The sequence below is a fragment of the Lonchura striata genome, chromosome 26 (genome assembly GCF_046129695.1).
Source record: "Lonchura striata isolate bLonStr1 chromosome 26, bLonStr1.mat, whole genome shotgun sequence".
Classification (NCBI taxonomy): Eukaryota; Metazoa; Chordata; class Aves; order Passeriformes; family Estrildidae; genus Lonchura; species Lonchura striata.
Genome location: NC_134628.1, coordinates 5180207 through 5192759, shown reverse-complemented (window position 1 = coordinate 5192759; position 12553 = coordinate 5180207). Strand labels below are relative to the sequence as shown.

Genomic DNA, 12553 nt, shown 5'->3' with positions numbered 1-12553 from the left:
TCTGAATCTCTCCTTAGTCCAGAAATAAAAACATTAAAAACACAGATTCTCTTTCAAACATCTGGACTTCTCTTGTGAAAGCTGCGTATTAAAACCCAGCAAATTCAGGTTTTTAAAACAGAATTCATGTAAAATACTCAAAGGGAAGATAAAAACTTCAGAAATAAAAAAAAGTTACACAAATAATGGCTTAAGTAGCATGCATAAAGACAACAACAAAAAACATAGTAAAACTGCACATAATAATAATATTCTACCAATATAAGTAGGATTGTATGCTATCATTACTGGTAGGTATTTAAAGCTTCAAATGCCTTTTGAGATCAGGCACTGATTACTGCCAAGATTTCTACAGAATTACCCCAGCTCAGGACCACCTTTTCTGTTTGAACCATCTCTAAAAATGAGGAAAGGGAGTTCTAAAGCTGAAGGAACTCAAACTCCATTTTTGTACCTTTGTAACCTCTTGAGTTCCCATAATACCACACCATTTTTGAAACTCAGGGAAAAGCTAATAAAAGAACTGCTTTCCTAAGCATTTATCCTTTTAGTTTGTCTCTTTACCTTGGTGGATTGGCTTCAAGTTCTTGTAATTTCTCTTCCAGCTTTCCTTGTGTTTCTGCCAGTTCATCATACTCCTATTAAGATTAAAAGCTAACATTAAAACCGGTTTACATATAAAAGGACTTGAAGACATCATGTAGCATCAGACTGGACCTAGGCTCAAAAGAAATCACTAGAAAAAAATCACTTCATGGATTTAGTGGAAGCTAAATCAAGTTTGTTATTTTTTTCAACATTTAATCCAGCATATTTTGCTCTTCTGCTCTTTGTATATACAGAACTCTGTGCCACACTGCAGAAAGATAAGTTTGATATTTCAGAAATTTAAACACTCAACTGAAAACATGAGGGTCCATTACATTCCTGATATTTTAGGGGTTCCTACGGTTCTGAGAGCTTCATATTCCACAAACTACTTCTTCTATTCTTCTCTCTCTTAAAAGTTTATAGCTAATATTGAACATGGAGATTTCCAAAGCAGAATCAATCATACTTAAAAACCAAAGACATGATCTAATTCAAGCTTTTATAGTTTCCTTTTAAGGCACATCTCTACATCAAGATACTCCCAGAGAGGGGAAGTAACTCTGTTTGTCAAGACAGAGCTCTGTACATGACAATCTTTAAATAGAAAGAAGTCTTTTAGTCAAGCAACCACCTTTATTTATTTTAGAGAAAAGGCATCTCTCCTCAAATGTAATTTTATTTCCAGACTATTGTGAAATCCAGCTGTATTAAAGACCAAATCTGAGAAAAATTCATATTCAGAACATTACATGCTGTCTGACATGAGCCAGCAGTCTTACCTAAAACTGAGCTTTAGTATTCCCCAGCTAAAGGTACTCAAAGCAGTGCTAGAACCCAGAGCTACTGTCAATCACATTCTCTTGAAAGCACTGGATCATAGTGAGAGATATGGAAACATTCATATTGGCTACTTTTATCTCTTGAAAGATGTGGCTAATGGGCTAATTTTTGGCTGCTGAAGTCCTGAGAAAACACTCTGGCACACTGTATGTAATCCTGTACCTTGCAAAGTGCAGTCAGATCTCTGTGCTTGCTTTTCACAAGGAACTCTGCGGTGATATCCCGAGGTGGCTTCACTTCTGATGCCTCCTTATACTGCTGATGAAGTTCTTTAATCTTCTCTTTTAAATTCACCATCTTTTAAGATAGAGCAGGAAAAGGAGGAAGGGGGGAAAAGGAGGAATGGGGGAAAAGGAGGAATGGGGGAAAAATGTCAAAAGACATATTTCAACAAGTTCCTGTGTAAGCTGGATATTCACCTCTAACTGTGCCATTATACAAAAGAGATTTCCTGCTTTTGGCAGGTATCACTTATACATGCAATTCTACCTGCAAGAAGCCACAGTAAACAGCATCAACCCTAAACAACAAGGTTGACCAACATCATTGATTTCTTACTATGTTGCAAGTAATTTGAGAGCAGTTCACAAGCATTTTTGAGAAACATAGAAGAGAAAAAAACCCCATCATTTACCACGAGCAAAAATAATGGAAGTTGTCCTAAACCACTGTTTCTGTACTACAAATCAGATGTGTACTGAAGACAGCAAACATTTTTAAATAGCCCCAAAAGCCTCAGCCAATATCAGCATTTCTACAGGAAGCTATGAGACATCACTGTTCATTGTGCCTGTCCTCTTCCTTTCTTTTCCCATAATTTCTAATCAATTTCTCCTTCTCAAGCAGGCAACACCTTTGTCTTAACAGGGCTTCTGTGTAGGTCTTAAGCAAAGAGATATTTTAAGAACAGCATTAATAGCAATGATATATTTTTATTTGGGCATTTTTGTATGTTTTGCCACTTTCTAAGGAACAAAATGCTTATCATCTTGTTCTAAATGCCATCATCTGACCTTGTTAAGAAGATCTTTCAATTCCTCCTGCGTTTTCACTATTTTTTTCCAGTGCTCAATCTGCTCATCCTTCACATGCTTCTCCTGCAATCTGGAAAAGGTGAGAAGCAATTGTCAGCTCAACATAAAATCCTTGTGTTAATGAGACAACTTATTATCACAATCTAATTAGTGTAATGCAATAAAACCACATGTCATGGGGTATTTCAGTAAATACTTGTGAAGCAATTGGAAAATTAATGGAAGTTTTGTTAATAAGGGATACATGACTAGCTAAAATGTGAGTGTGAAGTTACCTTCTGCTGTTAAAGGCCATTACTATTGCCATGAGCTTTCAAGTGGTGTTAGTGCACTGTATGAACACCAACCACACTGAGCCACTCTACCAATGATTTTCAGGAACCTTTCAAGAAGAGAGGTTTGCTCCTTGAGCCATCTGTGACATCGAGCAGCTGTATTAAGAGGGCAATTCTTACATCTAAGAGCACCATAATTGAGGTAACTTTTGGAAATTCACCCCCAAAATAGGAGACAAGTCACTCACTGTATGACAACCTCCAGAGCCTGACCTAGGGAGACAGGCTTATTATTGAGAACATTGAAATCCAGCTGATGACTGAGATAGGATGTGGCTTCCAGCAGACGATTAAATTCTTGCTCCACCATTTCATCTTTCTCTTTGGGAACCTAGGAGACAACAAAACAAGCATTGTTCTTAATCCATTCATAAATAATACAGCTGCTGAGAATAGCCCTTGGAAAAAAAAAATGAATACCCTCAGCTCTCTCAAATGGTCAGACACCAAGGCCTGTACAACACAATGTCACACGTTGGCAGGATGGGCACAAGAAGAGCTGTCAAACCACAATGACAACAGACTTCTCTTGCAAGAGAAAACCAAACTGCCTTATGGGCTCATAAGATTTCCTTACTGGAAAGGAAGGTGTGCTCATCAAAGCTTGCCAAAAGACTCTGATGATAGGATGGCTCTAAACAATCACAGGGCTTTAGAAGGCTTGGCACAGCTCAGTGAAGTGGACAGACAGTAATTTATCTTCTGGAATGGTCAGTGTGAGCAAGAACTACCAATCCAGCTTTTCTAGGATGATGGTGGAAACACTGCAGGACACATATGGAATGGTGGTATTTAACTGTACTGATGATACTCAGTTAAATAGTGAGTGCTGCCAGTGTGAAAATACCTGTTGCATGATGAGAGCTCAAGTGCTGGAAAGAGCAAACCTCACATATGTTAAACCACTCACGGGTTAAACAAAGGTGAGAGAACTTGGCTTCCACAAAACCTCTGAAATGCAAAGGTAAAAACTCATGTGGAAAGAGCAGGCTTTAGAAGAATATGTTCAGGTATGCTACAATATTACTAAAATGCCTAAAAAGGGACACACACTTTCCTTCTTCCCTCTCTCTGGAAGCCATCTCATACTAGACCAATAGCCTGGTAACAAACATACTTGAGATATTACTTCTTTTTTAAAGGTTCAGGGAAACAGACTTACAGCTTGTCCATTTGCTTCATAAAGTGGACATTTTTGTTTGATCTTTGCCAGTTCCATATTTACTTGTTTGCTGACCACAGCCATGGGATTTCCTCCTGGAAAAGATTTTTTATAGTTAACAGAGACTCCTGTAAAATTTGTCTGCAATTAAACAAAAACTCTACAGTTAAAGCAATTTCAGAGACTAAAACAGAAACTCCAGTGTATGCATTCCAGTGACCTAATGTAACCCTGCCAAAGGGCTGCACTTCACAGTGATTCCTGCAATGAGGACATGGAACAAACCTGCCCACCAAATACCTACTTCCAGGATCTGAAGGGGTCCTAGAAGGCAGCAAGAGGGACTCTTTCTCAGAGACAGGATTGCTATGACAGGGTACAAACTGAATGAGGGGAAATTTAGGCTGCATTATTAGGAAGAAGTACTTTCCTGTGAGGGTAGTGAGATACTGGAAGTGCTCAAGGAGGTTGTGATGCCCCAACCCTGGCATTGTTCAAGGCCAGGCTGAACAAGGCCTTGAGCAACCTGGTCTAGTGGAAGGTGTCCCTGTCCATGGCAAGGGTAACTGGGACTAGATCATCTTTAAGGTCCCTTCCAACCTTTAGAATTCCATGATTCTATGAATTAAACAAAAATATTACAGCCTTTCAATAGGCAAACTGAAATCTGTTTTTCCATGATTGTGCAAGTTCAGTTCTTTGGAACTAGTTTCTGTATGCAATTTAATAAGACTAATCATGAGACAGACACCAAATTTAGGCTGTCAGCAAAACCAGGGGCTTATTATAGGTTTTACAGTATTTTATCATTTTATCATTTCAAAGGAAGAAATTTGGCTTGTCATTATTTTTACATCTAGTTTTGAAATCACATGGAGAAAGTACTTTTGAGGTTTCAACTCTGAAGAAAGGCTTTCTCTTCAGAATGGCTCTCCATTTCCCCTCCTCCCTTGTCTTCCCATGTAAACTGAAAGAATGCAATCTGTCTCTTTAGGGTCTCTCCCATCACATAGCTTTGCTATTTATGAAAACTACTAATTGTCAGGCTGAATGAGAACACACACTTTTAAAGACTTAAAAATACCCAATTATTTTGGCTATGAAAGGAAATAGCACTCAGGTTTCACATTTACAGCATCTTGTCCCCCAGTTTTCCTTCCCTGTCTTTTTGATTTTGAAAACTCACCAAGTCCTGTCACCACCATTGCTCCTAAATCAGCCACGTAATTCCCCTTGCGAAAGGTAGCAACTCTTCCTCCCACTCGGTCCTTTGAAAAGCACAAGATATTTAACCTCCTGCTACATTCAGGAAGACATCTCATTGAAATATCACCAGTGAAATATCTACAAAACATGGTGCAAGTATTCTCTTAACTGAGGGTTCAGTAAAAAGAATTTACACTTTTCCAAAAATTTCTGCAAATGAACTCTATCACAATTAATTTGCCTAAGTTAAGGAATCAAATGCTTAAGTAGTATTTTAAAAGGAGAAGAAAAGAAAAAAAGGAAAGAAATAGAAAAAAAATATGTCTAATCTGATTTGGGCAGATTTCACTATTTCTACAGTAGGATCCACTGTGATTCCAAAGCCAATCCCTTCACTGCCCATGCACAAATTTAGTTATGTACTACGTTTCCTTCTCCCACTTATGCCTGAAGATTCTTAGCTTTTATATATTTTTCATGTATTTGTAACTTTGTAGACTGTCAATACAGTTATAACTTCTAGTACTTGTCCTGCCCTCTCTCACAGTTTAACAAACTCTTTAATAAAACACTCTTGAAAATCTGTTTAGTCTGCCCTTTAGTCTAGCATTCTGGACTTGCATTCTCTTTTCTGATGAAAAACTGATTTCTAATAATCAAAGAAGGTTGGTTTAAGCTGCTCCTGGTGTAAGCACACAACACTAGCACCTGACTATCCAGCCCAGCTGTGAGAAAGCACCAGACAGCTCCCAGCAAGAACAGATCCACTCAGCTCCTGGTGAGACAGGTTCAGCACCAGAACCACACCACACAGTGACCCACCCCAGGCATGCTGCTGGGACACAGCCCTGTTCCAGTACTGAATAGGGTTACTGGCTAAGTTGTAATAGAAGTAAAATAGCACAGAAATTCATACTCTGGCTTCCAGAACTGTGACATCCATTCCAAAACTCTGCAACTGGCGAGCTGCTGCCAACCCAGAGACTCCAGAACCAATAATGATCACCTTCCCTGTCTTCTTGGCTAAAGAAAGAGAAAAATCAGCTACAGCACTCCTTTATATGTGCAGTATTAAATTGCAAACAGCCTTGTTAAAGTTGCATTTAAGAGATGCCAAGAACAAAAAGCAGCTTTCTTCTCATGAGTAGTTCTGACAGAACAAACTCTTAAACAAAAAGAAAACTGAAGTAATTCTGAACGTAATGCTGAGACAAGGTCAAGGAAAATACACTAGCAGTACACCTGGAACAAGGAAGAAATCAGGAGAAAAAATGCTTCCAGACAACTGTCTGAAGAAAGTAATTAATATTAATTACAGGGGACAAAGTATCATAGTTTGATTTCTTTCTGCCCCAGAAGAATAAAACTTAAAAAGGGCACAGAAGTTAACTTACAAAATTCAAGAATCACATAAGGATGTAATAGATCTAAATACAATATTGTGTCTCTGACTTTAGGTATTCAAATGAGGAACCAAGATAACTCATTAAAAAGTGACAGTCACTGAATTATCTACAGAGGATTTGCCAACAATTATTACTCTCAAAGTGATTTACATAAATACATGTCTTCGCTATGCCAAAATAAAACACATTAACATCAATAGCCAGATGGCCTTCCAGCCTTTTTTGAAACTTTCTTAGCACTGCAATTCTAAAAAAGAACAGTCAAAAAACTGTCCTAGGAAATCATGGAACGATAAAAGATTTCAACTAAAAACAATGTTCAAGCCTCTTACTTGGAAGGGGTTTCACTCTTTTGTAGATCCCAAAGTTGATCAGCCCATGACGCTCCAGGTAGCTGTGAACCCTGTGAACGAGCACTGTGTCACCTAAAGGAATGTATAAATTTTCAAATTATTCTGTCTGTTCAGCAGCATATACATACTGAGCAACATTCACAGCAACCTGGAAAGTCCCACTAAACACATCCTGCCCTACTGACCACTCATTTTCCTGAGGAGGCCTGAAGCTACTTCTCTGAAAAGCACCCATGCTGTACTGCAGTTCTGAATCCTGCCTCAAAAGCAGGACAGAACATCAGGTGCTTCTTTTAACCTAGTGCAGAACACCTTTTCTGAAACTGACTGCAGAATCCCAAGATCATGACACAGAATTGTGATGTGACTTGCCAGTATTATGCCAATACTTACTGCAGTGCCGAATTCTCATTTTTAAAAGCACAATAACTCACTATTTTGCAATTCTGAACAGTACATTTGCATTAATTACAGCACTATTTTCTTCTTTTCTTCAATTTTTTTTACGGCTACCCTCCACCTTTTTCCAGTTCATTGGGATCTTGTCTGAGAAGTGTGGAATGGTCTCCATTTGCAAGCAGTAGTCCCTCACTCTTTTACTGCCTTCTTGCATCACATCCAATTTGTTTAAGTCTTAAAAAAACCTCCCAAAAAACATATGCTTAATAACATTTTACAGCTGAAAAATCACCAAGAAGCTGTAGCAAACCTTAAAAGCTGCACATGAATTAACCCTACTGTAATAATCCATCTTTTTAGCAGTTTTTATGAATCCTGCTAGTGGTATTTCTTTACCAGACAATGAACTCTACTAAATCTGGAGCATAATGCAATATCCCAGTCTGTACACAACCACCCTTGGAGCTCCACTAACAAAGGACTGAAGCATCTGAAGCAGCTTTTCCTCAAACAAAAGAGAAAGAAAACAGATACATCCATTTTGGCAATGAAAAACTTGACTTACTGTTATAAGGTGCTTCTAATTGTTGGATAGTTGCTTCAAATGTCAGCTGAATCTTTGGGTTATCCAACCAGAGCTGCAGCTGTATTTAAACAAACAAAACACATCACATTAAGCAATACAAAAGATGTGTTTTCCTGGCCTGTGTTTGCTACCAAATACTGTCAGGAGATGAAACTCCCTAAACTTTGGCAGTACAACCCAAGCCACACTGAACTTCACCTTGCAGTGTTCCTTAAGGTGCAATAGAGTCTGTTTGAAATTCTCACACCATTTCAAGTAAAGTAGCACAAAGATGTATGGGGCTGGCAACGTCAGCCAGCATTGCCTTTTTGGCATCAGAGCTCATGTTTTCATAAAAGCTACAGCAGTACTTATCATGTTTATGTCAGGTTTATTTATCTCTGACATTTAATGACCCAATCCATCCTCACCAATATAAGACACGACCATGGACTACACTGACCACACAAACACAAAAAAACACATTTACAGTTCAAAAACTGAGCAGAAGAATTGTCTGTGATATGTTATTAGGTCAATTCATACTAGAAAAGAACTGTTTTCCCAACAGAACTCCTACTTTGTAGCACAGAGGCAGGAGTAAATAAATAATTTTACTGTTCCATGCTTAGGTCTAGGTCATACATAGCTTTTCCACTCCATTTTGCATTCCATAATTAGTAATTTATTTCGGTATTTCTCTAGAGTTGCACTACTGAGCTTCACAGTTCCTTACACATACCAAATTAAAGTGGAAATCCTACAACTATGAAGAATATGAATGGATAAGAAATAATTTCCTTATAATTTGGCAGGTTATTTGAGGCAAATGGCTAATTAAGAGGCTGCACAGTGCAGTTTGCAGCTCTGCTGAGCACTGGGTTCATAGCAGCTGTTCCACAGTCTCTGCCATTCTTGCTGGAAGAGTTCCTCTCACAAGCCTTTCTCAAACAGGATGACTGCTCAGGAACTTCTCCATATTCCTCTGTAGTGAATAAAGCCAAAAGACCAGCAGTGCTGCTTTTCCTGCAAATATCTCTTTCCAGTAATTTCTAAGTTTCAGTGGAAGGCTTTTCTGTTTCCAACACATTTGTAAAGGGATTACTCACTGTTCATTTTGTGCAAATTGTTTTCCAAACTTTCTGGCATGCTCTGGCCTGTTTTTACACATCACATGACTTCCCAAAAGTTACAACTTGAGTTAGAGGAAAACATTACAAGAATAGCAGAAGTCATGCTCTTAGCATGAGATGTCCACCACACATAAGTTTTAAATAACTTCTTGAAGTTTTTAAGCACTGGCTGTTACCATGGTCAATGCCCCATGATGTTTCCTGATCATCTTTATTCTGTGAAAAAACTGAATGGTGCATAAGGTGTTTTGTCTCTTAACTATGCTAACACAGCAATTTTCAAAATATTTCTTGCTTTCCCACTGTAATTTTTCTAACATTACTTCAGTTCTCCAAAATCCAGGAGAAAGCCTTGATCCCTGTTTTGGATGTTGTAAATACACTACAGATTCTTTATGCTGCTCACAGCACTGCTTTGATCAAGAACTGGATAGCACATTCTAAACAACTTCAGAGCATGACAGGATGCCAGAAATTAAATCCCAGTGCCTCAAAACCAAAAATGGAATCAACTAGACACGGTAACCAAAAAGTCTTGGTAAGGTACACACATTTCCTACCCTTTTTTCACCAATACTTTTACAACAAACTTACAGTGCGGTTCCTGATGTACAGAAAGACCTTCTGAGTCTGCTGTGGCCCACTGATTATATCAGGGAAGCAGGCAGCTTCTTGAGATGTCATACGGTCATGTGGAAGTCTGCTCTGGAAAGCTGCACCCTCCACACCTACAATAAAAAGACAAGTAGTCTACAGGCACTGCAGAGGAACACTGCCTTTCCCAGCCAGTGCATCCAGCCAGGAGATGATATGGTGGCCAATTTCATGGGATGCTTTCATTTAGTTCTTTTATTGACTTCTGCAAGACATACAAGTTTCCAAATTAACAGTTCTTTGAATTACAGGTATCTAGAGATAATGAAAAAGTTACACTACAGGGGGGATAAAACAAAGAAAGTAAACAAAACCCCCCCCAAAAAAACAAAGCCTGAAGAATAAGTTGGGTGGGGGCACATATCAATGCATTATATATTACACACACACACATATATATGTATGAACAATAAAACAGAACTATTTTAGATGCTGTCCTTAATTTATGTGGCTTCCAGTTTCTAACAGAACCAGAAAACTGTTTTAGAATCTGTCCAAAGCCAAAATATCTGTAATATACAAGCACAGCATCTACCATCCCCTCTCACCTGCTTCTCAAAGTTTAATTCGCACTGACCTCCTCCAGCTAGAGGAACCCACCTTAAACTCTTATTTTGCATATCTGATATATTTACAGGAGGCAGTGCAAGGAAATACAATCACACTTATGCATTTCCTATGCTCCCTCCCCAAGTGCTGCCTACAAGTAACAGATTTCCTACTGTTCTTTTTAAATGCTCCAAATGTAAAAGACTGATGCTGAACCCATACAGGAGAACTTTTCTCTATGGAAAGCCTTCATTCATACAGGAACCTGCACTTGTACCAATTCTCACACTGGCAGTGATGTAACTATATTTCTGTACCCTGCCTTCCTCAGTCTGTTATGTTGTAATACAGAAAAAGTGACAAACTAAGACACAGCTGCATCAAGTGCTACAGCACCAGTGCAGAAAGCAAATCCTGCAGGCACAGTGAGCTAAACAAAGCACTGAGATGTGAAATACAGCAAGAAAAATATAAACCTCCCATGTCCTAGAAGTGCCTTTGATCAGGACAGAGGACAAGGCATTCAATCTAGAAAGATAGAAGCCAAATCATCCTAGGGGCAAAAAACCCCCCAAGTAACACAGTATGATTAAGATCACTTCCTGAAACTGGAATTGCTCAAAAGTTTACAATAAATAGCAAAGTAAATATAAGCTTGCAGTGTGTTACACTAACCAAGACAACTGTTCAAGAGTCTGAAGTTCATGTACAGCAGTACATGTAACTGTACCAGGGACTGGAGTTCCCTGCTTTTAATTCTGGTGCCACTACACACCCCTTTAATTTCCAAGAATTTTTATTTCCCAAAGATGCTGAAAAACAGTCAAGGAGATGGTTGTGAAACTAACAAAAAAACCAAACCAAAACAAAAACCCCCAAAACAAACCAACCAAAAACAAGCACACAAAAATACAACCAAACAAATAAAACCCACAACCCCAAAAAAATCCCCAAAATCTAAAACAATAACAAAAAAAACCCCCAAACCAACCAAACGACAAAATACCAACCAAACAAAAACCAACTGACCAAAAAACCCCCACAACCAAAAATTCATCCACAAGTAAAGATCAAAACATCTATGTGATGAGTCAACTGTCTGTAATAATTTACACAGATTTTACAAGAAGAAATTAGTAACAGAAGCTACACAGCATTGCAAATAAAATAAAATTAACCATAGGAGAAGTTGACACACCCACAATGTTTCCTGAAGTAATATTCAGCTATGGAATAGAAATCCATAGCTCCACTATGACTTCAATTTCTCCAGCAACAACCACTGCCCAGCCCTTCTGCTGCCCTTCCACCTAACACTGGCCCAAGTGTGCCAACATCTGTGCAGGAATGCACATGCTCAACTAGGAAATCTATAAAACTGGGCATGGAAATCAAACCAGTAACCAATTCTCTAATACTTTATTAATGCTAACAATCTTAATTAAGGTTCTAAATGCTCAAGTGCTAGCAGAATGGCCAGTAAAGACCTGAAATGCTGAACCTGACCCCTTGACTCTTACAGGTTTGTGCTAAAAGAAGTGTGCTTCTCCAGGTACCTCCTAAAAAGCCATGTGGTCATTGGACACCAGCAAACTCTCAGATGTGTGGATTTAAGGCAGCTTGGCAGTGTCCTGAAAAGCTTTGGGATTTATTTCTTCTAATTGAGCAGCCAGAGAACACAGCACTACTAACAGTTCTGAAAAGAATTCCCAAGGTGGGTTGAGCTGGGGGGGCTTTTAAGGCCAAATACCTGTCATGGCAATACCAAAAGTTTAAAACTGGAATAAGAGTAGCTCCAGATGTGCACAGGTATTCAGGGGACAAAAAAAGCTAATAATACAACCCACAAGAGTGTATCATACAAGATTTTAGAAAAAGCATAGCTATTAATAGCAAAGATAGCATTTTTATTTGGCCAACCACTGGAGGATCTTCTAAGAACTACATTAAACTTACTTCTGCAACTACACAGCTCAAATCTAAATGCATTTGAATTTCAGGCTGACTAAATCTCATTTCACACCCTTACTGCTTGTATTTCATGAAAGCTACACATTACAGGGATTACCAGTTCAAAACTACATGCTTCTCCTTGGAAAGGTACTGCCTAGACTGGGTTATCAGCTCCTCTTCACACACATTTGCACAAACACACCTGCCCATTTCCTGACATCCAGCACTAGCAACTAATTGGCTGAAGTTTTGAGTATATCCTTGCCCACAGAAGAAATCCTGGGGGATGCTGCTCATTTAAAGACTTACTAAAACATCTGCAGATGAACACACTGAATGAAAGGATTTTGGCTGTTGAATTGGACAGTTGTTA

At 38.6% G+C, this 12553-nt stretch overlaps 1 protein-coding gene across 1 annotated transcript in view; it reads right to left on the bottom strand.

The window, feature by feature from the left end:
• Window positions 1–12553, bottom strand: part of KDM1A (lysine demethylase 1A) — a 28081-nt gene that overhangs the window by 6337 nt on the left and 9191 nt on the right. The window contains exons 4-13 of the mRNA XM_021554803.2: window positions 9619–9752; window positions 7892–7970; window positions 6907–6999; window positions 6085–6191; window positions 5149–5230; window positions 3963–4057; window positions 2989–3131; window positions 2445–2535; window positions 1594–1728; window positions 565–638 (exon numbers count right to left, since the gene is read on the bottom strand). Coding sequence (XP_021410478.1) covers window positions 565–638; window positions 1594–1728; window positions 2445–2535; window positions 2989–3131; window positions 3963–4057; window positions 5149–5230; window positions 6085–6191; window positions 6907–6999; window positions 7892–7970; window positions 9619–9752 — 1033 coding nt within the window. The remainder of the gene's footprint in view (window positions 1–564; window positions 639–1593; window positions 1729–2444; window positions 2536–2988; window positions 3132–3962; window positions 4058–5148; window positions 5231–6084; window positions 6192–6906; window positions 7000–7891; window positions 7971–9618; window positions 9753–12553) is intronic.